Below are 27,628 nucleotides of genomic sequence, written 5' to 3'. Positions count from 1 at the left end.
TCCCTTTCCCGGTTTCCGGGCCAACATCCCCCTAACCCCTCCCCCTCCCCTTTCTTATCGGTCTTCTCCCCCCTTCCTCCCCCCATTACCACCCTCCTCCCAACAATCACGTTCACTGGGGGTTCAGTCTTGGCAGGACCAAGGGCTTCCCCTTCCACTGGTGCTCTTACCAGGCTATTCATTGCTACCTATGAGGTTGGAGCCCAGGGTCAGTCCATGTATAGTCTTTGGGTAGTGGCTTAGTCCCTGGAAGCTCTGGTTGCTTGGCACTGTTGTTCATATGGGGTCTCGAGCCCCTTCAAGTGAGCAAACACTGTTAGCCACTGTGCCTTCTTGTTGGCCCTGCAAGGGTTTAAGCCCTGTTTAAGCCCTATTTTCTGTATACATTCTCTGCCTCTTAGCACCATTCATGGGTAGGTTTGACGTTTGGTTTTCTTTGTTGCAACAAGCATTGGGATAATTCTAACGTTTCGATGGATGCTTTACTTCCAGTATCAGAGGTTTCCCTCCAAGCCTGGTTGAAACATGCTTCAAGCCTGAGGCAGGGTAGAATGTCATGAGGGGAGTATGCGGCAGGACTGAAGAGCCCACCTTATGTTGGAAAGGAAGCAGAGAGAGACAGCGGAAGGGACCAGGGTCTCAAAATACTCCACTGGGTCTTTCTGAAGAACTTAGTTTTCTAACTAGGTCCCTCCCCGACACTTGAACCATCTCCCTACAGTCTATTCGAAGTTTAAGTCTTTCCGTAGGTCAGAGACTCATCTCATTATCTCTGGAAACCTTGACAGACATAACAGAAATGTGTTATAGTAACATCCTGGGCATGTTCCAGTGTAGCCAGACTGACCATCTGTATTAACTATTACCTTGAGCTGTATTAACTATTACCTTGTTCTTGTTGTTGGCAAAAAGAGAATTTACCAGTATCTGATTGCATTCATTGTTGAGTAAATGAACACACAACCAAATGTGCAAACATACATTCTTGATATAAAGCTAGCTATGTCTGCTGCTGTCCAGAGGGACACTTGTTAGCTATGGTTTAATTAAGACATAAAATCTTAACGAAGAAGCCATTTATTTCTCTAGAAATATGCCTTAAAATATTTACTTTCAGTATATCCTGGCTGCAGTTTTCTTTAGTATCTTTGAGGGTGAGACTGGTTGCCCTTTTGTCTTTCATTGTGTAAGTTAACATGTGCATGTATTCTGAAGAGTCAATTCACTGTAAATCTGTTTTACTAATTCTTGATCGAAGCAGAACTCGGACAGGGATTAAGTAAAGTGGCTTGAAAACAAAAACTATTAGAAGTTCCACAGGGCCTAACCCTTATTAATTTGAAGATGAGAGACTTCAGGCATAAAGAGTAGTGTCATTGCCTATTAAATAGGAACACGTCTTACGGTTTTTCTGTTCTTAGTTCCTGTTGTCAAATGCGTAGTTTACTTGATGATATTTTTAGTGCTTCACTTTTTAAATTGAATGCTAATGGTTTCTGTGAGCCCACGGGCTATGGAGCAGTTCACAGTGGATGGATGCCGTTTTGTGGTAAAGGTGAACCTAGTATGAGAATATTCATTAGAGGATAGGGCAGGCCTAGGTTAATCAGTGTTGGATCAGAATTTCTGCTTCAGCATTAACCCTGCACATCTTTAGTGCTACTTCATCCACAGAATAGCTGCACACACGAGGCCTGTGTTAGGAGAGTTTACGAGACGGCACATGTCAAGCGCGAAGCCAGACATGGGGTGCTATTTGTGGGGAGATAATTGTGAGTTCAGTGTCTTCATTTTGCCATGAAAGCATTTGCAATATGACAGATCAATTTTCTCTGTAGATAATAAAAGGATACAAGGTACATTATATGTAGCAACTAAGGTTAAGGCGGATTAAGTTATAGAAACACGGGGATTTTGGACAGTGAAAGATTCTCCATGTTTTTTAATGCATACAAATGGATACTTTAGACATCCGTTGATTATTTCAATATCCACCCAAGTCGATCTGTCTCAGTGTATAAGCCTTCTTATCCTCACTTTACTTCTTATCCTCACATTTACTTACAGAATTAATAGCGCACGTTTTTTTTTTTTTTTAACAGATCTCATGTGGATTAATTGTGCTCAGAAGCATAATATTCTACTCACATGTTCTAACACCTATCAGGTCTCTTCGTAGCTTTGATCTTGTTTCTTTTCCTGTGCTTTTCATCTTCAAGTGTTCTGTGGCATTTATCAGTTCTTCCGTAGTCGGATGATATCTTGGTTTATTTTAAGATGATGCCTTACTGCTTCCAGTCCAGTATATATGCAATAATTTCAGACCACGAAGACCCCTACGGGAACTTGAAAGAACATGTAGTCTTTGTAGGAGACCTTAAGATAACGTTGTTCTTGGCACCGTGATGAACTGTACGTATGCACCAGCTTAGAGCCATAATGATTGCTTGAATTATTTTAGACGTTGAATGTATTTAATCTCTTGGCTTGATGAAACGTTAGAGCATAAAGGAAATAAATTTTGCCCATAAAATGTTTTACGAAGGTTTCTTTTTTCCTCCCCGTGGTGTTTCCCGATAGACGGATATTTTGTCATATGTAATTGGATTGTCACTCAGCTTGAATACTTCTTTTTCTTCTTGCCAGCATGGGGTAACCTTGGAAATGTTCTGAAGAGTCAGAGTAAAATCTCTGAAGCTGAAATCGCCTATAGAAATGCTCTGTACTACCGCAGCAACATGGCTGACATGCTGTATAATTTGTGAGTATGCTTTGCTTCCTCTGATTAATCTCGTGTTTGAAACCTGCTTTGAGAAAGACAACTGAGTGAACTAATAGGAATGGAGATGCTGGCTGATACCTATTTTCTGAAATTGACTGTCTTTCTTTCTTTTCTTCTTCTTCTTCTTCTTCTTCTTCTTCTTCTTCTTCTTCTTCTTCTTCTTCTTCTTCTTCTTCTTCTTCTTTTCTTCTTCTTCTTCTCCTTCTCCTTCTCCTTCTCCTTCTCCTTCTCCTTCTCCTCCTCCTCCTCCTCCTCCTCCTCCTCCTCCTCCTTCTTCTTCTTCTTCTTCTTCTTCCTCTCTCTCTCTCTCTCAAAATTAGGCCTCTGAGATCGGTAGGTGAGTGGTATTTGTGCTTTCTCTCTTTGAGGCCATGTCATCTATATTCATGTGTATTGATACATGTTTAAATTGTTTTGAAAAAATATTCCATATAAAAACTTGGCATAATTGCTTTTTAACATAAAAAATATGTTCTGCTCAAACTTAGGTAAATATAAAATTTTAGAAATTTGACGTGACATGTAAACAGAAATATTAAACAATATTCGCTAAAACTTTGTGTCAAAGCATATGTAGAATATATACTCAGCTTGGGCCATAGCAGAGAGATTGTAGTTAGGTAGACTTTCCTCTTGATCGTGTAGGTTGATAAGTTCTTCGGAACTACTCATGAGTTTATCCAAGTTTCCATAATAGCGTAACTCAAAATATTCCTCAGTATTGAGTTTGAAAAAGAATCCTCAAGGGCTAAGTTATCTTTGCCTTTTGGATGGACCATTCCCTGAGACATCGTGGGTTTGGAATGGTAAATGAAAACTAAATTTGAATCCTTTCCTTTGCCTTCTACATTTAGGGATTTTTACATGTTATAGCTAGCTGAAACACTAAAGAGTATCTAGTTTATTGACTTCTGTAGTGGAAACTTTTAGGGTTGGTAGGATGCAAAGAGAGTTAGATCCAGATACTTGGTATATAAAATGCAGTTTTATTGTTCCTCTTTGTTCTCAGAGGGTCACTAAGGCATGTAGAAGATAGCTCTCAGAGTTTATGGATGTAATCTCCTAGCTCGTTTCACTTTTGCTGCAAAAGAATATCGATGTCACATCTGCTCTCTGTCTCTCTCCTGCCTCCCATAATTCTCTGCCATTCTGTCCACTTTCATCCTGGAGAGTTTCTTTGAATGATACATGAAGCCATATGCTTCCATGGATCAAATTCTAGGCAGAGTGGGTAGGACTGCATAACACCTACTAAGGCTCTTTCAGAGTTGCTGTGGATCCATAGGGGACCAGTTCCGTACAAGAAAGTGAGCGCTCTTCGAATTTGATGCCTCCTTCTTCTGCTTTATGAATATTGTATAATAAGCTATCAAAAACTCATAAGCTTGAATTTTTGTATACATTTATGTCCTTGTTATCTAAATCTTTTGAGTGTTTTAGTCCAAAAATTGATATAAAATGCTATTAAAGATAAACATAAATAGAAAAGGAGGCAGGCATTTAAAGAGAAGCTCTGTAGATGTTTATGTTGTGTTCAACCTCCTAGAGTCTAGGACCCTGACGTTAGCAGTGGAGTACAAATCTGTTGTCCTCTGACAAGAGTGTGTCAGTAGAGGGATTTTGGAATTGCATGAGGTGTGATGCTTTTTTCCTTACCTAGAATTTCTTCCAATACAGTACAACCTTTGTATGATTCCTTCTCTTGGTCCTGTGATTCATGCTTCCCCAAATATGTCTTTATCTTCCTGAAGTAACTGGAACGTATTTCTTGTTCTTTAATGAAATACTGAATGTATATATTTAGGTTCTCTTTGAGCATCTCATGACTTCATCATTTAAACTATTTTTATGACTTTATTACTGGTGTAAGCTTTATTTAATGAGAAAGGATGGTATCAGTTTTAACACATTTGTATGCATATCTTTTCTCTATGAATGTATACATTCATATAAATAGGTGGATATAGATATATTTGCCAAAGGACCTTATGCCTTGCAATACGGGATATAGTGTTTTTTCTTGTATATTCAGGGAAGTAAATAAACTAGCCAATTACTACTCCTTTATTGAGAGTATTTTGTTTGTTAGTCACAGGTATAGCCTCTGGTAAATTATTTTTCCTCTATGCCAAGTGTTCTTGTATTATGGTATGTGCTAGACAAGAATTTCACAACTATACCGTGTCTTGAGTTACAAAGGCAAGTGACTTATGTATGAGTCACTTACTCATTGGTGGCACGTGTTAGGCAGGGGTTTAAAGGCAATATGTTTTATCCCCAATTATGCTTTACTAATAACATAAAAATATTCCACTAGACAATCCTGTCTTTTTTTAATAATTTAATTTTTGCTTACTCCTTCACTTTACATCCTGCTCCCTGTCCCTCTCCTAGTCAGCCCCTCCCATTGTCCTTCTCCTCTTCCCACTCCCCTTTTCCTTAACTTGTCTAAGAGTTTCCATTGCTGCTATAATACACCATTGCCAGAAAGCAAATTGGAAGGGAAAGGGTTTATTTTGCTTCAACTTTCACAATGTAGTCCATTATTGAAACAAGCCAGGATAGGAACTCAAACAGGGCAGGAACATGGCAGGAGGAACTGATGCAGAGGCCATGGAGGGATGCTACTTATTTGCATGGTCCCCATGGCTTGCTCAGACAGCTTTCTAATAGAACTGAGGACTACCACCTCAGGGATGGCACCACTCACAATGGGCTGGACTCTCTCATCAATCACCAAGAAAATGCTGTAAAGGCCTGCCTACAGCTCAGTATTATGAAGGGATTTTCTAATTGCCCCTGGATAGCTTTTCTGGATGACTTTGTCTAACCTTTGTTAAATTGGCATTAAACTAGCCAGCAAGCCAACTTGTCCATTTACAATGTCCATCTAATAAGAACGTGTGAGTGCCTGGGTAAGCAGAGAGGGCAAATAGACAGAGCTATCTGAGCTTTACTGAATTGTCTCCCTTGAAGAATTAGTTATTCTATGCCCTCCTCCTCCTTTAGAGAACTGAAATGACTTATATGGACAAAACCAAGTTGGGATTTATTTTGAAAATGACATGTACCTATCAGAATAAAAGAATTAAAATACTAGACAATGACTTTAAATAGCACATCTGAATATTGGTTCATGTAAGAATAGAGGGAAAGGGTGATTTGGAAATATTAAGTAAGAAAGGCCTAAGTGATATGGAATTATGGCTAAAGTTGAGTGAACATTGCCTAAAAAGGTTGCAGAAGTGTGAGATTTTTGGGAGGGGGGGAGGTCAGGAATCATTTCATATCACATCAGAGATATATACGCACAGGTTATATTCTCTTATATTCTCTGTTTATGTGATATGGTGTTTGAAAATGTTCTGTGCCCTACCCCCACCATAGAAGTTGTATGTGTGTAACATTCTTTTTATTTCAATTCTTTCAAAGAATACACATTTCCCTTCCTCCACTCCATACAGTTTAGCTCCTTTACATTGCATCCCAGTAGCCTCTGAACAGAGTAAAAGAAAGAAGTCAGTGAGACTCAGAGATAACTTTTCTAAGGTCACACACACACACACACACACACACACTCAACTGTCATCTGAACATATGCTCCTCTGACTGTGTATCACACCTACACTCGCATGTTTGTTTAAATAGATAGGCATAAGACGAGGACAGTATGGACAGGAAACTTTCAATATGCAAATTTCAAATTCCAAAAAAGAAACAATTGGGATACCTTTACAGAGAGAAATAAAGTAGTTGTGATTAAATCTAAAATAATGCAACAAGCTACTTTTGGCCCAGGTACTGACTTTATGACGTAACTGACCATCCTGCATATCAACCTGACTAGATTCATAGTGGGACTGCATGCCTGTGCCAAGATTTGCTTTCAAGAAATGTTGCAAGAAGCATGTTAGTTATTGTATTTGATATGATTTCAGTCCATCTTAAGGACAATAGCCATGTATTGTGAGATTTAAGGCCATGTTTCATTCTATTCTTAACAAATATTCTTAGCAAACCACATAGCTAATTTTTTATTCGTTTTTACAAATCACTAAAGTTGCATGTTTCATGCAGTAAATTATTTTAAACCAGTTTTAGAAGATCTATGTGTGTCTGTTGGCTTTTCTTTTAGAGTATAACATATTTTTAGAGACAAAGCCCTTGAGATATTGTTCCCTGATTTACATAATCATGTTTTGTAAATACATAGTTGACTTTCAAGCTTTTAACTGTGATGCTCTCTGATTTCTGAAATACAATCTTTTTTTCTGAAAAATGGCTGTGCCCTTTCCTTTATTTCTGGCAGCCTTTTCTTTTAAACAGCTAATTTAGTAGAACACTGGATTTCAGTTTCTGATTCAGTAAAACATTTAATTTTCTTTCAGTTTGAGAAGGCAGATAATACGTTTAATGTAGTATAATCAATTTTTGATTATCTTATAGAGAGATCATATTTGAATATAATTGAGATTTTACCATTCTTCTGTGTTGTTAGAATCCAAGTGTCCACCCTGTGAAGCTTGACAAGGAGAAAGAAAACAATGTTTAGATTTGAGGGAAGTAAAAAGAAAATATCAATGAATTAGACTTTGGAGAAGTGACAGGCAGGAATAGGGAAAGATCTGAAAATCTAGCTAGGGTGATATAGGAAAGAATAGAAAATCTCAAGTGCAACCCCAGAAAGGAGAAAGGTATTGTTATAACAGATATATGAATGCTTAAAATAACACACATAGTAAACATGTGAAAATTCTGCTTATACTTTCCTGGGAAAATACAGCTGCTCAGTTCGGGCCAAAGAATAAAATGCAATCTGAGTCAAACACCTTGGGAAAGTTCAAGAAACATTGAATTATTTCTTAGAAAAAAAAAAAAACAGTGAAATTGCTTTGCAAGTGGCTTCTGCAAGATCCTCAAAGAAGACATAATTATTTCACTAACGACTTTTCTTTCTTATTTTTTTAAGAAGGCAGATTATACTGAAGGCAAAACTTGGTAAAATTACATACACACATCTGAAAAGAAAACCTGCCAGTGTTCCCCTCCCCAGTCAAAATAAGACTCAAACAAGAAACAATAAATCGGAAACCGCGATAGACAAGTCATGCTAATGAGCACAAATGCACTCCTGTCTTGAAATTAATATAGAGGCTGAGAGGACTATCTGAAAGATTAACCAACTACAGCCAGGTGGGATTTAGTCTGGGATTAATGGTGATGTGTTTAATATTGCCATTCAGTTACCACACTCTTAATTTAAAAAGTCAGGAGAAAAAAAATATAATCTCTAGATATGTCAAAAAGGCATTTGATTGGTAGCTACCTCAGAAAGTTAAGAATCTAAGCAGACTAAGAATGGAATAATACCGTAACACATAATAAAGAATGTCAACTCTGTATTCAGTGAAAAGCTTTAGTGAAAAGCACGGACTTGACTCTCGTATTCAGCAGAGGCTTTGTTATTGTTTTCTCCATGGGATTTCTAACTATATTTGCCATCTTCATAGGGAGGTATGGAATCTCTATCAAAGTAGGAAGAATACTCTGTGACTCATAGTAGATATTCATAACCCTACCCCCTGAAATATGCATTTTGATCAGATGCAAGATGATTCTGTCTTATAAATAACATTCTTATTAAGTGGGATCATGTATGACTTTAATCCTTGTGCCCAGGAGGTAGAAGCAGGAGGATTAGAAGCTCAATAGCCTTTTCTCCAAAATAACAAGTTATATGCTACACAGGACCCTGTTTCGAAACATCAAACTGACAAAAAGAACTTCTTGAATCAACCGCCTGCTGACGAAATGCATTCCTTTGTTTGCACACGTGTATTAGTGTTGGTTTTTGCTTCCTTGTGTCATTTGAGGCTACCATGAGCAAAATACTTAAACTGGGTTAAAATAGAGGTTTATGACTTATGAGTTCACATTAATTTTCCATGTGAACTAATTATTACTGTGATAACCTTATTTTCACATAAGTTTCCATGCCACGTAATGTGTATTAGAACCCAGCAGACCCTTTTAGACATATATGTAAATCTTTCCCCACAGATCTCACTGATAAGGAGATTCAGTTCCATTGAAGCAATGATGTTTAATCTGAAGAGGAGTGGTCAGCAGGCAGTTGATTCTTTTTAGAAACTAAAACACTTACATGGGCTTCAGTGGTTTATGTTTTTTATGATGTTCAAAACCGCCTTAGGAGGAAGTCTCTTCAGTGGAAGCAGCCTTGAAGGAAAATGGAAGCAGCTTTAGTTTTCTGTCGCTGTGATAAAAATATCTTCGTGAGAGCAATTCGCAGAAGGAGGAGTTTGGTTTGGCCCACGGTTCCAGACAGATAAAAACTCATCATTGCAGGGATTCATGGTAGCAAGGGGGCGGCATGCATGGTGGCTGAAACAGGAAACTGGGAATTCACACCTCAGACACATCTTCAACTGCTAAGCACAAGCAGAGAGTGAGCAGGAAGTAGTATGAGACCAGTAACAGTTAAAGCCTGCCTCCAGTGACGTACTTCCTGTAAAAGGTTCCACCACCCAAAGGTTCCACAGCTTCACCCAAAGAGTTGCAATAGCTGTGAACTAAAGCCTTCAGACGACTACCAAGGATGGAGTTCCAAGTTGTCGTCATACAACCAGTAACAGCAAGTGTTTTAGAGGTCCTCTTGTCTATTCCGGGCTAGTTTGAGAAACTTCGTGAGTTCAGAAGACAAAAAAAATTGTAGTTACAGTTGGTGAGATAGCTTGGCCTAAATACGGAAGTAAGTCTTGGTACCTACGAAGTGCCAGTCGGTGGTTATAAGAAGAAAAATAAACTGGCCAAATATTTAAAGGTCAAAACAGGATTTACTACCAAGTCTTTTTGGAGTGAAACAGGGTACTGTGATAGAGAGACATGGCCAGGGCCCGTCTGATCAGGTGACTGGCCTCGAATGATAATTAACAAACAGGGGTTTGCAGAATTGTTCTGTTTTTTTTCTTTAAAGGGAAGTGGAGTGAGATTCCACTGCAGCATGGTCAGCGGTCAGCTAATGTTATGGATGTGCAACCCGGCTGGTACTTTCCACGTTCCCAGAATAAATTGGGGTTCCAGACACTTACTTATTCATGTGGCAAGCTCCAATGCTATCATATGTCTTTCATTGTACTTGATAATTTTTCTCACACAGTTACTACACAAGTGTAACCTTGCATAATGTAACCTTGACATGAAAATGGAGTCTATTCAGTGACACACCAAAGAATCTAGTATTACATTCAAGGCGTCCTTTTCTCTTTCTTTGGTTAAGATCTAGAGTTTGGGTTAAGTATATATACATCTATATATTTATGTCTTCTTATCCCTTAGATATTTTATGATAGAATTTGTACAGTTAATGAGATACTAATTGTTCTCACACAAAAATAGATCTAATGAAAATACATTTCTAGTATTAGGAAATTTTTGATATTTAAAAAAAGTGATTTTTGAAAGTAGGGCAGGTGGACTATGCTTAATACTTGTATCAACTAACAATGTTCTTAAGTACACTTTACCACTCAAGCATCCAGTTTAGAGTTTTGGTAAAGATTTACAGGATTCACATATTTAGGTAAGTCTATCTTTTCAAAATGCCAGCTGTAGATTCAGAAAAGAGAATTAATATATAATGATCTAGGTGTTTGCCTAGCTGCAAAGAATTCACAGATGATTAACTGGAGAAGATGGGATTAAAAACAACAACAATGACACCAACAAAAGAAAGGAAAAGGAAAAGGGAAAAGAGTAAAAGCATACTCTGAAATTTTTGCCATTTCGGTTTTCATGGTTTTATAAAGTTTTCATGAGTTAAGATTAGAAATCGTGTTTATGTGCTCGCTTTGGCAGCACATATACTAAAATCGGAACGATACAGAGAAGATTAGCATGGCCCCTGCGCAAGGAGGACACGGAAAGTGTTCCATATTTTTATGAATATAACAGGAAGCAATAATCACTATTCCTTAATATCTCTCAACATCAATGGCCTCAACTCCCCAATAAAAAGACATAGATTAACAAACTGGATATGCAACAAGGACCCTGCATTCTGCTGCCTACAGGAAACACACCTCAGAGACAAAGACAGGCACTACCTTAGAGGGAAAGGCTGGAAAACAACTTTCCAAGCAAATGGTCGGAGGAAGCAAGCTGGAGTAGCCATTCTAATATCAAATAAAATCAATTTTCAACTAAAAGTCATCAAAAAAGATAAGGAAGGACACTTCATATTCATCAAAGGAAAAATCCACCAAGATGAACTCTCAATCCTAAATATCTATGCCACCAATACAAGGGCACCTACATACGTAAAAGAAACCTTACTAAAGCTCAAAACACACATTGCACCTCACACAATAATAGTAGGAGATTTCAACACCCCACTCTCATCAATGGACAGATCATGGAAACAGAAATTAAACAGAGACGTAGACAGACTAAGAGAAGTCATGAGCCAAATGGATTTAACAGATATTTATAGAACATTCTACCCTAAAGCAAAAGGATATACCTTCTTCTCAGCTCCTCATGGTACTTTCTCCAAAATTGACCATATAATTGGTCAAAGAACGGGCCTCAACAGGTACAGAAAGATAGAAATAATCCCATGCATGCTATCGGACCACCACGGCCTAAAACTGGTCTTCAATAACAATAAGGGAAGAATGCCCACATATACGTGGAAATTGAACAATGCTCTACTCAATGATAACCTGGTCAAGGAAGAAATAAAGAAAGAAATTAAAGATGTTTTAGAATTTAATGAAAATGAAGGTACAACATATGCAAACTTATGGGACACAATGAAAGCTGTGCTAAGAGGAAAACTCATAGTTCTGAGTGCCTGCAGAAAGAAACAGGGAAGAGCATATGTCAGCAGCTTGACAGCACACCTAAAAGCTCTAGAACAAAAAGAAGCAAATACACCCAGGAGGAGTAGAAGGCAGGAAATAATCAAACTCAGAGCTGAAATCAACCAAGTAGAAACAAAAAGGACCATAGAAAGAATCAACAGAACCAAAAGTTGGTTCTTTGAGAAAATCAACAAGATAGATAAACCCTTAGCCAGACTAACAAGAGGACACAGAGAGTGTATCCAAATTAACAACATCAGAAATGAAAAGGGAGACATAACTACAGATTCAGAGGAAATTTAAAAAATCATCAGATCTTACTATAAAAGCCTATATTCAACAAAACTTGAAAATCTGCAGGAAATGGACAATTTCCTAGACAGATACCAGGTACCGAAGTTAAATCAGGAACAGATAAACCAGTTAAACAACCCCATAACTCCTAAGGAAATAGAAGTAGTCATTAAAGGTCTCCCAACCAAAAAGAGCCCAGGTCCAGACGGGTTTAGTGCAGAATTCTATCAAACCTTCATAGAAGACCTCATACCAATACTATCCAAACTATTCCACAAAATTGAAACAGATGGAGCACTACCGAATTCCTTCTATGAAGCCACAATTACTCTTATACCTAAACCACACAAAGACCCAACAAAGAAAGAGAACTTCAGACCAATTTCCCTTATGAATATTGACGCAAAAATACTCAATAAAATTCTGGCAAACCGAATCCAAGAGCACATCAAAACAATCATCCACCATGATCAAGTAGGCTTCATCCCAGGCATGCAGGGATGGTTTAATATATGGAAAACCATCAACGTGATCCATTATATAAATAAACTGAAAGAAGAAAACCAGATGATCATTTCATTAGACGCTGAGAAAGCATTTGACAAAATTCAACACCCCTTCATGATAAAAGTCCTGGAAAGAATAGGAATTCAAGGCCTATACCAAAACATAGTAAAAGCCATATACAGCAAACCAGTTGCTAACATTAAACTAAATGGAGAGAAACTTGAAGCAATCCCACTAAAATCAGGGACTAGACAAGGCTGCCCACTCTCTCCCTACTTATTCAATATAGTTCTTGAAGTTCTAGCCAGAGCAATCAGACAACAACAGGAGGTCAAGGGGATACAGATCGGAAAAGAAGAAGTCAAAATATCACTATTTGCAGATGATATGCTAGTATATTTAAGTGATCCCAAAAGTTCCACCAGAGAACTACTAAAGCTGATAAACAACTTCAGCAAAGTGGCTGGGTATAAAATTAACTCAAATAAATCAGTAGCCTTCCTCTACACAAAAGAGAAACAAGCCGAGAAAGAAATTAGGGAAACGACACTTTTCATAATAGACCCAAATAATATAAAGTACCTCGGTGTGACTTTAACCAAGCAAGTAAAAGATTTGTACAATAAGAACTTCAAGACTCTGAAGAAAGAAATTGAAGAAGACCTCAGAAGATGGAAAGATCTCCCATGCTCATGGATTGGCAGGATTAATATAGTAAAAATGGCCATTTTACCAAAAGCGATCTACAGATTCAATGCAATCCTCATCAAAATACCAATCCAATTCTTCAAAGAGTTAGACAGAACAATTTGCAAATTCATCTGGAATAACAAAAAACCCAGGATAGCTAAAACTATCCTCAACAATAAAAGGACTTCAGGGGGAATCACTATTCCTGAACTCAAGCAGTATTACAGAGCAATAGTGATAAAAACTGCATGGTATTGGTACAGAGACAGACAGATAGACCAATGGAACAGAATTGAAGACCCAGAAATGAATACACACACCTATGGGAACTTGATTTTTGACAAAGGAGCCAAAACCATCCAATGGAAAAAAGATAGCATTTTCAGCAAATGGTGCTGGTTCAACTGGAGGTCAACATGCAGAAGAATGCAGATCGATCCATGCTTATCACCCTGTACAAAGCTTAAGTCCAAGTGGATCAAGGACCTCCACATCAAACCAGACACACTCAAACTAATAGAAGAAAAACTAGGGAAGCATCTGGAACACATGGGCACTGGAAAAAATTTCCTGAACAAAACACCAATGGCTTATGCTCTAAGATCAAGAATCGACAAATGGGATCTCATAAAACTGCAAAGCTTCTGTAAGGCAAAGGACACTGTGGTTAGGACAAAACGCAGCCAACAGATTGGGAAAAGATCTTTACCAATCCTACAACAGATAGAGGCCTTATATCCAAAATATACAAAGAACTCAAGTTAGACCGCAGGGAGACAAATAACCCTATTAAAAATGGGGTTCAGAGCTGAACAAAGAATTCACAGCTGAGGAATGCCGAATGGCTGAGAAACACCTAAAGAAATGTTCAACATCTTTGGTCATAAGGGAAACACAAATCAAAACAACCCTGAGATTTCACCTCACACCAGTGAGAATGGCTAAGATCAAAAACTCAGGTTACAGCAGATGCTGGCGAGGATGCGGAGAAAGAGGCACACTCCTCCATTGTTGGTGGGATTGCAGACTGGTACAACCATTCTGGAAATCAGTCTGGAGGTTCCTCAGAAAATTAGATATTGAACTGCCTGAGGATCCAGCTATACCTCTCTTGGGCATATACCCAAAAGATGACCCAACATATAAAAAATCACGTGCTCCACTATGTTCATGTCAGCCTCATTTATAATAGCCAGAAGCTGGAAAGAACCCAGATGCCCTTCAACAGAGGAATGGATACAGAAAATGTGGCACATCTACACAATGGAATATTACTCAGCTATCAAAATCAATGACTTTATGAAATTCGTAGGCAAATGGTTGGAACTGGAAAATATCATCCTGAGTGAGGTAACCCAATCACAGAAAGACACACATGGTATGCACTCATTGATAAGTGGCTATTAGCCCAAATGCTTGAATATGCCTAGATGCCTAGAACAAATGAAACTCAAGACGGATGATCAAAATGTGAATGCTTCACTCCTTCTTTAAAAGGGGAATAAGAATACCCTTGGCAGGGAAGAGAGAGGCAAAGATTAAAACAGACACAGAAGGAACACCCATTCAGAGCCTGCCCCACATGTGGCCCATGCATATACAGCCATCCAATTAGACATGATGGATGAAGCAAAGAAGTGCAGGCTGACAGGAGCCGGATGTAGATCTCTCCTGAGAGACACAGTCAGAATACAGCAAATACAGAGGCGAATGCCAGCAGCAAACCACTGAACTGAGAATAGGACCCCCGTTGAAGGAATTAGAGAAAGAACTGGAAGAGCTTGAAGGGGCTCAAGACCCCATATGTACAACAATGCCAAGCAACCAGAGCTTCCAGGGACTAAGCCACTACCTAAAGACTATACATGGACTGACCCTGGACTCTGACCTCATAGGTAGCAATGAATATCCTAGTAAGAGCACCAGTGGAAGGGGAAGCCCTGGGTCTTGCTAAGACTGAACCCCCAGTGAACTAGATTGTTGGGGGGAGGGCAGCCATGGGGGGAGGATGGGGTGGGGAACACCCATAAGAAAGGGGAGGGGGAAGGGGGATGTTTGCCCGGTAACCGGGAAAGGGAATAACACTCGAAATGTATATAAGAAATACTCAAGTTAATTAAAAAAAAAAAGAAATCGTGTTTATCCTGGAAGTAGACTTTGGGGAGTTCCGTGGGATCCTGTACGTTTGTGGGTGTCTGAGGAAGGAAGCTGGATGTGTCTCGGACTTGGCGTGACACTGCCTTAAGCATCATCCCTCAGTAGACTGATAGAAAATGATAAAAGACAGAAAGTCCTTACGAGCTGTGTTTTTATGGGTTTCCCTCATTGCCTCATCCACAGTGCATAGTGGAGAGGATCCAGGTGTAGCCAGCTTGCAGGGGAGCTGCTCAGGTTTTCTTTGTTGTTTGCTTTGTTTTGTTTTCTTTGTTTTGTTTGTTTTTGATAATACACCTATTAGCACCTGGAAAACTAAAATTGAACTCACGGTATCATCAAGCTGTGGAGACCTGGTTAAGGAACCCCTTGCCTGTAAAATTACTTTCCAGAAAGAACTGGAATTGTGCTTTGGGTAGTCCCCTCTGTACATCTGCTTTTGCAATCTCACAAGTTTCTCTTCCGTGTACTCTTTCTCACTTCCCTGTGTTCGTTCAGTCGGCTGAATTACAGTTCACACCTATGCAGTTCAGACCTGTCTGATTTGCACATCTGTCCTGAGATTCCTTGTGAGTTGATTATATGGTTTAACTGTTAAGGTGACAACTCTTTCCCTAATACTTAAAAACCCCTGATTCCTGTAACACCTATTACAAACCTCATTGGTTTTCACACAGTTTTGAGATGAGAGTAATAGCTCACTGAGAAGTTTTGTCATTTATTCTTCAGTAGGATCGTATCTGTAAATTCATCCAGCAAATACAGAGTATCTTCAGAATGACTGTTACTGAATTAGATAGAATTAGCCCATAGGGAAAGAATAGTTCATCTTCGAGTAACTTGAAGTTTAAATTTAATATTATATGTTGGGCCTGGGAAGATGGTTCCCTTGCCAAAAATGAGCTGAACCCTTAAAACCCTCATGAATGCAGGACAGATGTGGCAGCTCTTTGATAATTCCAATCATGGAAGGCAGAAGCAGGGGATCCCTGAAGCAAGCAAACAAGCAAGAAGGAAAGCATCTTTGTCACTGAATATTTCATGGAAACCCCACCTTAAAGAATAATGTGGGAGAGCCATTGAGGAAGATTCCACCCGTGTATAGGTACTTGGAACCACACACGTAGTAAACATTTGCACACATACATGCGTGCGCACACTCTATATAAAATGCTAAGCCCAGTAGGGTTGCATATGCCTATAATCACAGGTTGGATTTGAGCCCTCCACCTTCCCTGCCTCCATCGCCTGAGTTCTGGGATTGTAAGAATGCACCACACATTCCTAGCTAAGGTCACTTCCATTACAGGTGACACCCACGTGTTATGTTACATGGCAAACAACGTCTTAACTGAGCCTGGAAGGAAAAGAGGGAAAGGAGGCAGGAGTCACGACAGAAAGGCAAGTGAAAATGGTGACAGAGAGGGAAAGAAAATGAGATTTGCCTATGTAATTTAGGCGTTTTCTGGCTATCTTGAAAGCATCTGGAATCAGTGTTTAGGACTCTTATAAGGACATTTGGAGGTAGAATGTGTAGATTTTGGTGTCCTAATTATAAAGTTGTGTGAATAAAAACTGTCTTTAGTTGGAATATATCTATATAATGTGTATAAGGCTGTTAATGGAACCATAGTAAAAACTAATATTTAAGCATCTTGATAGAGGAGGTGTAACTATATTCCAGGAGGAAGGAAATAAAAAGGCCAGGATATGGGCTGTCAATGTGTGGGTCTTGATTTTTCTACATAACATGTTCCGAGAAAGCCATTTTGCACAGTGAAGAGCACAGGGAGTCTCAGAGAGCGATTTAAATCTTCTGAGATATACAGGCACAGTGTCCAAAGTACTTGCACGCCCCCTAAAAGTTCTTTTTGGCAGCTAGAGGTGTAAATTATTTATATTTTCATTGCTAGTACAGGCTGAAGTCTTAAGTACTTCTTTGGCTCTCCACCACATGCCTTTGAATACAACCAAATCAAACGACCGGAATCCACATGCATTTGTTTTACCTCTGAGGCAGTGACACAAGGTAGCATGTACACCCAGGCTGCTCTTGAACTCTCAACTTTGTCTTCTCCAGCAAGCACAAAATTGGAATCTTTTTATAACTAGGGTCCTGGGAAGAAAAGGACAGAGACTTGGCCCCGCTTGTGCTTATGTATGTTGTATGGATACTAGTTCGGATGCACTTGCAAAATAGAACCGAGAGGACCAGACTATCGAGAAGCAGTCATTCATGTTAACTTTGTAGAAAAGAGTTAGCCTGGATTCCATGCTGGAACAGATTGAATAGAGGCGTATTTTTTTTTTCTGAAGTATTATTAAGAGATCTTTAACTTTGTAGTCATTTCCCTCCAGAGCTGTGGAAGTTCAACAGTGGATATGTATTAGGAAACCCATGAAAAGAGTTTAGGAAGCAGCTCACGGTCACATTCTGAGTTCCTTCTTCTTGTTCGTTTCAACTTTAAAAACTGACTGGAAGTTGCATGAATAGCCAGACGCTTTTCTATTGTTTTTTCTTCCTAAAATTACGTTCACGTGGAGAGCACAGATGATGCGCAGCAGAATTTTAAGTCAATTAATTTCAGTTTTCTCTGAAGGAGGTTTTTGAATTATGAAAAGAGTGTCTTTCTGTCTCTGCTCCCGAAGAAAAACGAACAGATGTAAATTTGTTATTTGCGTAGTTCCAATCATCCCGCTGCAGATTTCCAATTACTGTGACTTAAGAATTATTTTCTAGACACACCGGGAATTATGGTAATATTGCCTGACACTTAATTTATTCTCTTTGTTCTAACTAAGGTTTTGCTTACGTGAAAGTTGCTTAAAGTATAATTGAAGTTTGAGGGCATGAAGATATGTTGATGATCATGAATTTAAAAACCAATGCTGTGTCATCTGCTCCTTGCTTCTTATATATTTTATTTTTATGAACTAGCACATTTATTTCTGTGGCTGAATTATATGCCCCATCTTGCCTTTCAATCTTGCTTCAAGATTACTGAGAAATGCCCCCAGGATGACCCTGTGTACAGCAAAACCCTTCTACTGTTCTCACAACCAATTCTCCTTATTAAAAAAAAAAACTCTCTTGTTTTTACATTGCGTTTATTGCTATGAACTACATAAATTATAGCATGTACTTATAATTATTTCTTTTAAAATTGAATATAAATTCGCAGTTAATTTTCTAGAACTTTAAAAGACCCACTGTGGATGTGTTCTAATAGTACAATGTATGCTTCATATGTGAAAGATCTGTTACATCTCCAACATGTCTTTCTTTCGCTTTATTCCCCTTCCTTCTCTCCCTCCCTTCCCCTCTCACATACACATGCACACACCCCCAAACTGGGAAAATGTGAACTCCAAAAGGCATCGTTTTAGTATGTTTACAATATTTCTAGAGCAATGCTTTGCACATAGCAAGTGCTTGATGAATTTTTGTTGGAAGTGTTTGTGTTCCATGATATGTTGCTTTAGGTATATCTATTCTTCTCAAATACTCAGGAGCAAAAGATACCCCATAGGTTATTTTATAAACTACCTTCTTGTCTGTATCCTCCTTCCTTTCTCCCAGATATATAAAGGAAAGCAGCAGGTACCCCATGATGCACTTTTGACATCACACCTACATCAGTCACCCTCAATCATGGTTCTCCTGTGCTCCCCTTTATCCCTGAGGTCCTTTAGGCTTGGATGTCATGTCATAGGGATTGGATGAAAGCGATGCCTTTTCTGTCCTGTCAATAAGTGGTACACGTATAAGAAAATGCCCACACACAATCTGGCGGAGACTCAAGCCTAGTCTGCTTGTTATCAATTCATAATGTCAAGGCAATTTTTTTTCCAGTGGAAAGTCTTGGATGAGGGACTAATCCAAGCTATTCTGAAGTCTAGAGGGACACTGGACCTTGTTGATGTTTGACAGCTCTTAAGATGTTTGTCCTAGCGCTCACGTGTCCCTTTCTCTTTTGCCTGCTTGAAGTAACCAACTTTAGCAAACTGTAGATCTTTAAAAACACAACCTTAGTGGTGGGTGTCAGCCTAGGGTGTAAACTGTGCCCTAACTCAGAGAATACAATTTTGATAGAAATTATTAACTGAGCTAGGCACAATGGTGTGTGTACTTATCATCCTAGCACCTGACGTTGGAGGATTATCATGAATTTGAGTCACATGAAGGTTACGTAGTTAATGCCTTTCTCCTAAAAATAGAAATAAATATGAAATAACTATGCAAAAATGATGATTAAATAAGATGAAAAAGACATCTTTCTGTTTTTTTGGATTTTTTTTTTTACTCTTTGTTTTGTTTTGTTCTGTTTCGTTTTGTTTTGTTTTACTTTTTCAAATGTGAACTAGATATGGCAGTACTCAGAGGAGGCAGGAGGATTACAAAACTTGTCTGATAATACAGAGAGTTAGATGAAAGCTTGGGAAACTTGGGGAGATCTTTCTAAAAATGAAATGAAGTAGGGTAGGCTGGGGTTCTGTGGTAAAGGATGGCCTAGCAAATGATGACCCATAGGCTCAAACTTCAGTAACCACACCTTTTGTGGCACACAGAATAGCTTCTCTTGGCTGAGAAGTTTCTCTGTAGCAGAGCAATTCCCTTATAAAGCACAGGTGCGGAATGAGTAATAAAGACAATCAAGTAAAAAGTGCCAGTACTGACCACTTTCTCTCTAATTAGTATCTTCCATTGTCAATCTCTAGCCTTGGGTCACTTTATTATGTTTCTTGGATCTCTCATTTCTGCATTCGGCCCCTCAACCCCAGGACCTAGACATGGTTGTTAGGACCCCACACCCTGTCTGTAATATATTACTATCACCTTCGTCTTGCCCAAATTAAACAACCCAAGGCAGTTATAGGAATACTGTGCTAATACACAAGTGTGCACTTGCAGATGTATGTGTACTCACACACATGTGAGCACGCACTGATACTCAAGTTACCCACAAATATATGCAAGAAAACCAAAGGAAAAATAGTGTGTGAAATGGTATGTTCCCTCTGTTCTCTGAAGAGTACTTCAGGAGAATTCTGTGAGTAAATTGTGCTTAGGTTGAGACAAAAAATCTATCCAGGCAGACAAAGATGGACTTAGATGTTTGGTTTTGGACGTCGTTTGGCGAGTGCTTAGGTTAAGAAGTGCTCAATGCCTATATGACCTGACCCTATATGACCCTATATGACCTATCCCTGCTACTTACTCTCTGGGACACATGATGCTCTTGGCCCTTTGGTAATTTATTGTTATATATAAAGTATGTGTGCATGTGTGCATGTGTGTGTGTATGTGTGTGTGTGTGTGTGTGTGTGTGTGTGTGTGTAGTTCAGCACTGTTCTTAAGGAGCTAATAAAATTCCTGGTTTCTTGAACATTCCTGTTTAAAGTGAATACATGAGCAAGAATTGCTGTGTACTAATAAAGATTCCTCTGACCCACATTATAACCATATCTCTGTGATGGAATCTTTCTTATTCTCTGAAGTATTTATGTGCACATGCCAATCCCTAAGAAACTTCCAAATGTTAGGTTTTGGGGATTTTTTTGTCCCCCTTCTGGCTGCCTGAACAAACACGTGTGAATCAGAATCAGAGCCCTCTCCTTCCTGTTTTACTGTGGACTTCTTTTTTCATCCTTCTTTCATCGTAGCATCAAGCACCAGGCTTTGTGACAGCTTCTGAAATAATTTTGATTTTGTGTTGACGATCAAATGCCCACAGTGGCAGTTTCAAGATACAATTTAAATGAGCCAGTAAATGAAGCAATAATCTGGGGGGTCTGAAGAGACCAGTCTTTCACCTGTGCCTCTGGGATTCTCGTGTGGACATGGGATACACATAACTATTCTTTTCATAATAAGTGGACATTCATGTTGGATAGCATCCGTAAATACCAAAGAATTGCAAACAAATGTCTATATAGATTCAAGTTACATCCTCAGTGCATCATGCCTTTAGATTGTACTAGATGCTTCCTGGTTCTTAATTTTGCTTTCAATTATATAATTATCTTAAAGGGTAGGAGAAATATTTGTAGGAGATTTGAGTGTGATCCAAGGAAAAGTTTTATATATATATTTAGAAACACACACACAAAAGAATTCTGTTTGTTCTCATGGGAAAGAGAGAAATAAAAGAAGGAAAAGTTTTCTTTCATAAAAGTGTAGTCCTCTGTCACCCTTGTGCCTTGAAGGCAGCTTAGTGAAGTCCCCATATGGTGGGACGGGGCAGTGTGCAGATTTAGGCTCAGCATTTCCAATAGTGGTTCCCATGATCGGCCGTGGGAAAACTGCTTAATCTGTCCTCTTCATCTGTAAAATTAGATTATGTTAGTGTTATTTTGGAAGGATTAAGTAAAATATGCTTAGAAATTTGATATACACATACAGTAATAAAAGTTGAAAAGTTTGTTAGACGCTAATTTTATGCTGTTTCCACTTACTTCCTGGCTGTCTCTTTGTAAAACCATGCCACCATTTACTGGCATGTTTTTCTCTGAAAAGAAATTGGTCTGGTGTGCAAGAATGACCCATCCTCTCCTCCCAAAAGGCTTCATGAGTGTATTGATTTGGTTTCAATTTTAGACCAATTAATGGTTTTCATTGAAGGGTGCAATTTACGTGAGGATAATGCAAATCCAAAATGTTTTTGTGCTAAGAAGAGCGTGTAGAAAGTAAGAAGAAAGAAAGAAAGAGAGAGAGAAAGAGTAAGAGAGGCAGAATTTACACCAGTACTTAAGAAGCACAACATGTATAAAACCAAAAGAAGACTGAGAAGAGAGACTTAACGCTGAGACAATGTAGGATAAAGAAGAAACAGTTTAATTTAAAATTAGATGACTTTTCTTCAATCTCTTCTTGAGTCTTATAAGCTGAGTGAGGAAGATGTTAGTTACTTTCCCCTACATATTTGTCTGACAGTTTGTCTATCTATCTATCTATAGAAAAAGTTATAAAACAGTTTTTTGCTCTTAATTATAAAATGGAAAGAAATAATACAGAAAGCTTCTGGCCATATGTCCACCCACATCAGTTCTCTTTCTAGGTTTCTATTGAGTGGTGTTATTTTATTATTTTAACTGTGTGGCTATATTCATACTATTCATACATATTGTTATATTTGATATATGGATGAAAATGTATCCTCAATACATTAAGAAGACAGGTATAGAGAATGTTGGGCAAATATATGTTAACATACAATACATTTCTGTGAATTCTAGTTCCAACAATAATTACAGCTATATGAGTTAGTTCCCCAAGTACTCCATTCTTGAGCTCCTGTCTTCCAAAGTAGGGAATAATGACTTTGTGTTTCCTGTGAGAATTAAAGTAGTAATCAGGAATCATCTTGTGACAAACCTACCTGAGAAGGCTCTACTATGACAGAGGATAAAGATATTCGATTTCACCGTCCAAACCCTCCCTCAGAAGTACCTTTGTAAGAAATACCGTTTAAACGAGACTCCCCAGCGCTCTTAAGACAAAGACGACAGTGACAATACATTTTTGCTCTGTTCTCATTTCCTCTGATATCAATTACTGAGGGTTTGCATGTTATGTTTAAACAGTTACTTTTGACCAAATGCCTCCTGCTTTAAATTTGACAGGCTATAAGAAAACGTCTTCCATACATCATAGATGTCAGAGCCATATTGTACTGAACTGTCAACATCTAAACGAAGTTAAATTAAGAACAAATAAATGGGTCCATGTGAAATGAAGAGAGTAAAAAGGAGTCTAAGCTGTATTTTTTGGGACCTACTTGGTGCTTATGTGACACCATAGAGAGGAAGCCCTTGACCAAGGTCCCAGCTTTGGAGAGCTGTGGAACAGAACCGCATCCCTTCATCTGTTTGTTCCTGCTGCATTGGGCTGGTTGGTTTCTCTCCACAAGCCTTCAGCGTTCTTCGCCATGCAGTGAATGTTGTGTAGATGAGCAGTTCGCTCCTTTTCAGTACTGGAGGAATTTAACATTTTCAAGCAAATCTCTTAGTTTCGATCTCAGTGTCCATGATGCTCTATAATCGCTATATGCAGTAACCATAGTTGGCCATAGTTTAATTATCCAGTCATGTTTGTCCTAGCATCCATGTTAAATATTTTCTAGTAAGTAAAAGGTGTTTCTTGCCAAGTTCTTTTGCATATACTTCCTCTTTTAGGACTTTCCTGCACAAAGACATCTTTGTAAAAAATGTCATTTTTACCAGCCTTCAGAGTCATTTTATTAAAACAAAGGAAGGGAAATAGAGCATTTGATTTAGGGGAACAAAAGGATGAGTCAAGAGACTCCTTGTGCTTAGACATCAGATAGACTGTCTGTTGTCTAAGAATGACCTGGTGGCCACAGGGATGCCATGGCTTTGTCTGTAGTGACCTCAGCGCTCAGTTAATCACTTGAGGACCATTGAATCTGTTTTTAAGTAGAAAAGTCCAGCCTGTTTCTCTTCCATCTGATAATTCCCATCAGTGTCCTGTTTCCTAGGATTTGAGAGAACATTAACATTAAAAATATTGCAGGTGGAATTGTTTCTTTGAGCAAAGAGCAACCATTTGGACCATGGCTCCCTAAAAGCTTTATTTAAGTGTTTCAATTTCTCACACCTATTTTATCCTTGAATTGTATGATTTTAATGAAATATTATGGTTTGGCCTATTATAGTAGGTTATTGCTTAATACAGCTATCACTGAGAACTAGACAACTCATACTGTGGATGCATTGAAATGTAATGAAAGATTCTATTTAAAAGTCCCTATACCAGCCATATTTGTGGTAAGGCATGGCTTTATATAATTCACAAAAAATCTTAAAAATTAATGTATTTAGCAACTTGCCACTTGCAAAGAAGTCAGCGAGTGTTAAGAAGCTGCAACTCGAAATAACTTTCTTGTTGGTCACATCACCAGAATTCCAGGGAAGCGCATTTGCAGCTGGCCAGGCCAGCTATCTTGAGCTCCTTCCTTACATCCCCTACCATCCTCAGCACAGAATATCTAGCTTAGAGCCAGCAGGATAATGAGGGCTTACCGCATCCTCCTTACATTGCCCAGAGTGCCCTTGTGTGGGTTCCTGGAAGATTGGGGGATTTAGTCCTGCAGTTCAACCGTGCTGCACATTGATTTGATTCTACCTCCCTTCATTTACTCGCTGTATAGCACAATCTCTAAAGCACAGGACGTGCACACCCAGTTCATAAAACTTACAAACTTAGGAAACACATGATCCCAAGACTTGAGTATTATATTACAACATGTAATTAGAAGGTCTTTGAATGGGATTCCATTTATAGTCATGTAGTTCCTTGATAATTCTGCCTGGTTTCTAGTTTTTGTTTAAGAAGAGTATGGGGACATTCATGTTTTACTTCTCAGTTAGGGTTTTCATGGTTGTGAAGAGACACCATGACCCAAGCAACTCGTATAAAAGACAACATTTAACTGGGGCCGGCTTATACGTTCTGAGGTTCAGTTTATTAATAGAGAGAAGCATGGCAGCATCCAGGCAAACATGGTGCTGGAGGAGCTGAGAGTTCTACAGGCAACCAGGAGAAACCTGAATCTCTTAGGTACTTAGGAGGAGGGTCTCAAAGTCCACACCCACAATGACACACTTCCTCCAACAAGGCCACACCTACTCCAAGAAGGATACACCTCCTAATAGTGTTACTTCCTGGTCCAAATCTATTCAAATCATCACAAGGACTATGTGGCAATTTGCTAATTATAACTTCATTTAATAATTGAGATTAAGAATTCATTTTAAGTGTCCCATTATTCTCATTCTTAAAAGCGAGCATGTTTTGAAATAAAGGGGGAAACTCATCTCCAGTCTCATGCTACAGCCTAATGATAATAAAACCTTACTGTTAGAGGGAGCTCAGTTAGCAAATTTGATTAAGATGTTTGAGTTAATGCAAAGTTCGCACATGATTCTTACTCACGTTAATTAATTACTATTAGGAGATTTCACGCATGTAAATCGCTTCAGATAAAAAAAGATAAGTCAAAGTTCTAAAATGTGTCTTGTACCCCAGAGGGAGAGAAATGGTTAGTTTTAAAGTTCGTCTGTATGTTGAAGGATGAGGAAATAAAATAAAACTCACAAGATGATTTCAGCTGCAGCTAGAGAGGTTATTTCCCTTCACAACTGAACTCAGTGTTTCTAAATCACTCAGGGGGCCAGTGTGAGTAAACACAGTCCTCTGACTGACTGGCTGGGCGGAGTGTAGCTATTCACACTCAACCTGTTCTTAGTTGCACTGTCTTAATTGTCAGTTGTCTTGGCTTTTCACGTTCCCAAATGCTTCCTCCTACATAGATTATGTCATTTAATTTTCATGCATCCTGTTATTTACTGCTATTGTTAGGTTTTAAATGCCACCCTTTGTGTCTCTGGCATTTCATAGCCATGGCTGTTCTGTCCTGAATGCTGTCCTCAGCATTCTGGGCTCTCTCCTTTTTCTCTTGTCTTCTCTAGGAACTTCGTCTGAACCCGCTGTTTTCAGGAGTGTTCCTTCCTTGGGTTCCCAAGATGTCGTGCTTTCTTCTGCCACCATTTACATGCCCATTGTGACCGTTTGCATGTCTGTTTCCATGATGAATTGAAAAATCATTTGTTCATTGTTTGATACTAGGCTGACCAGCACTATTTAACATATTAATAAATATAGAAATGCTATGGATTTTTCCTTAATTAAAGCAAACCGAAAGGCAGCTAACTGTGTGAACTCTTTCTCCAGTTAGAACGTGCAAAGCTGCCTGTTAGCGGCAACCTGTTCTCTCCCAGGTTAGTGTAGACATCAGTCCAGAGCCTGGGCTGCAGATGACAAAATGTTTGACTTTTCAGCTGCTCATGAACTTTATTTACTACCACTTTGGGATAGCTCATATTTCAAGTGTTTTTAAAGACCCTTTTTAGAACTCAAGGCGAAAGGTCACATTTGAAGATTTGGAATTTTTTTTTTAAACAGTGTTTTATAATTTATTTGCAGAGGGGGATTCCCTTGGTATAGCACATCTGTAGAGGTCTGACAAAAACTTGAGGGAGTCAGTGATCTCCTTCAACCGTGTGAGTCCCGGGGATTAAATCAAGTCCTTAAACTTGCACAATGTGCCTTCTCTGAGGCACTTCTCTCCACCAAAACCTAGAATTTTTATTTGTTCGTTTTGTTTTGGAATGGTTATCCTAATTTTGACTTCATTTCCTTAATCAAGTTTCCAGAACACTTGTTTTAAACAATGATGTTTAAACACATCACAACCATACTGAACTCTGCAGATTTTATATAGATCAGTCTGCCTTGATCTATATAGATAAGCCTGGCATTCAACTTCCCTATCCTTCTCCTCTGTCTCTTGAGTGTTGAGATTAAAACACTCATGCGTGGCTCTTACTTTTCCTAGGATATCCAGTATAGCAACAGTTTATACCATACTATATATAAATGGTAGAATATGAGTAAGTTAAATTCAAATATTACATCATCATGATAAATTACTTGGGTTTCCATGGATTTTGGTGCCCAGGAAAAATCCTGAACTAATTCTACACTAATAACAAGGTACAGCTACGTGGCATGTACTTATGGATTATGTTCTGATATGTGAATACATAAGCATGATACAGAATAGGTGACTTGGCGTATGTCTGGAAGTCAGATGCTTTATTACATACAGACACAGTTTGTTCAGATGCACCGCCAGAAATGGCAAGAACATGCTTCTTCAGTTTTAGGAATAGTTCTTCTCAAATCAGCAAAGTCAATCATAGGTTACATCTTTATCGACAAAAAAATTTCCTTTCTAATGTTATGTTTTCTTTATAGTGTTATATATATGGTGGACAGGCATTCGAAGAAACTTTATTTTAAAAGATATATATCTCAGTTAAGTACTCTGAAAAGCTGATTGTGATTTTTCTTTTCTTTGCTGGGGAGGCAGTCTCTCCTTTTCCTGGTAGGATAATTACCAGCATCTGTTGAGGTAAATATTTAATGTCAGTTGGGGGTTCCTATCCTGCCTGTGATCGTTTAGTTGCCATATAAAAGACACAAAACATTTATACTTATAATAAGCTTTAACAGCACTAGACACTGTCCACTAGAGCTGGACAGATAGCATCCCTCTATATTATTTTGTCTACTTCCCTGTTAATAACTACAAGATATAGCTTGTCATGTTCTGCCTGCACCACTCTTACTCCAACTGGCCAGCCCTCATGGTCAGTTCTCAGGATCTCTAACCACAAGGAATCTTTTCTTTACTCCCCTTTCTCTCGTCTTTGTGGTTCCCTCCTCAGAACTCAA

General features: G+C 38.6%; 1 protein-coding gene and 1 pseudogene across 4 annotated transcripts in view; both read left to right on the top strand.

The window, feature by feature from the left end:
* Positions 1-27,628, top strand: part of Tmtc2 (transmembrane O-mannosyltransferase targeting cadherins 2) — a 413,503-nt gene that overhangs the window by 226,292 nt on the left and 159,583 nt on the right. For all 4 annotated transcript variants that reach the window (XM_087556320.1, NM_001171177.2, XM_087556321.1 and 1 more), the window contains 1 exon segment: positions 2,647-2,761. In XM_087556320.1, the coding sequence (XP_087412446.1) occupies positions 2,647-2,761 (115 nt within the window).
* LOC120093898 (U6 spliceosomal RNA) lies at positions 10,642-10,740 on the top strand (annotated as a pseudogene).

The sequence above is a fragment of the Rattus norvegicus genome, chromosome 7 (assembly GCF_021556685.1).
Source record: "Rattus norvegicus strain SHRSP/BbbUtx chromosome 7, alternate assembly SHRSP_T2T, whole genome shotgun sequence".
Taxonomy (NCBI): Eukaryota; Metazoa; Chordata; class Mammalia; order Rodentia; family Muridae; genus Rattus; species Rattus norvegicus.
This window is presented reverse-complemented; position numbering and strand designations above follow the sequence as displayed.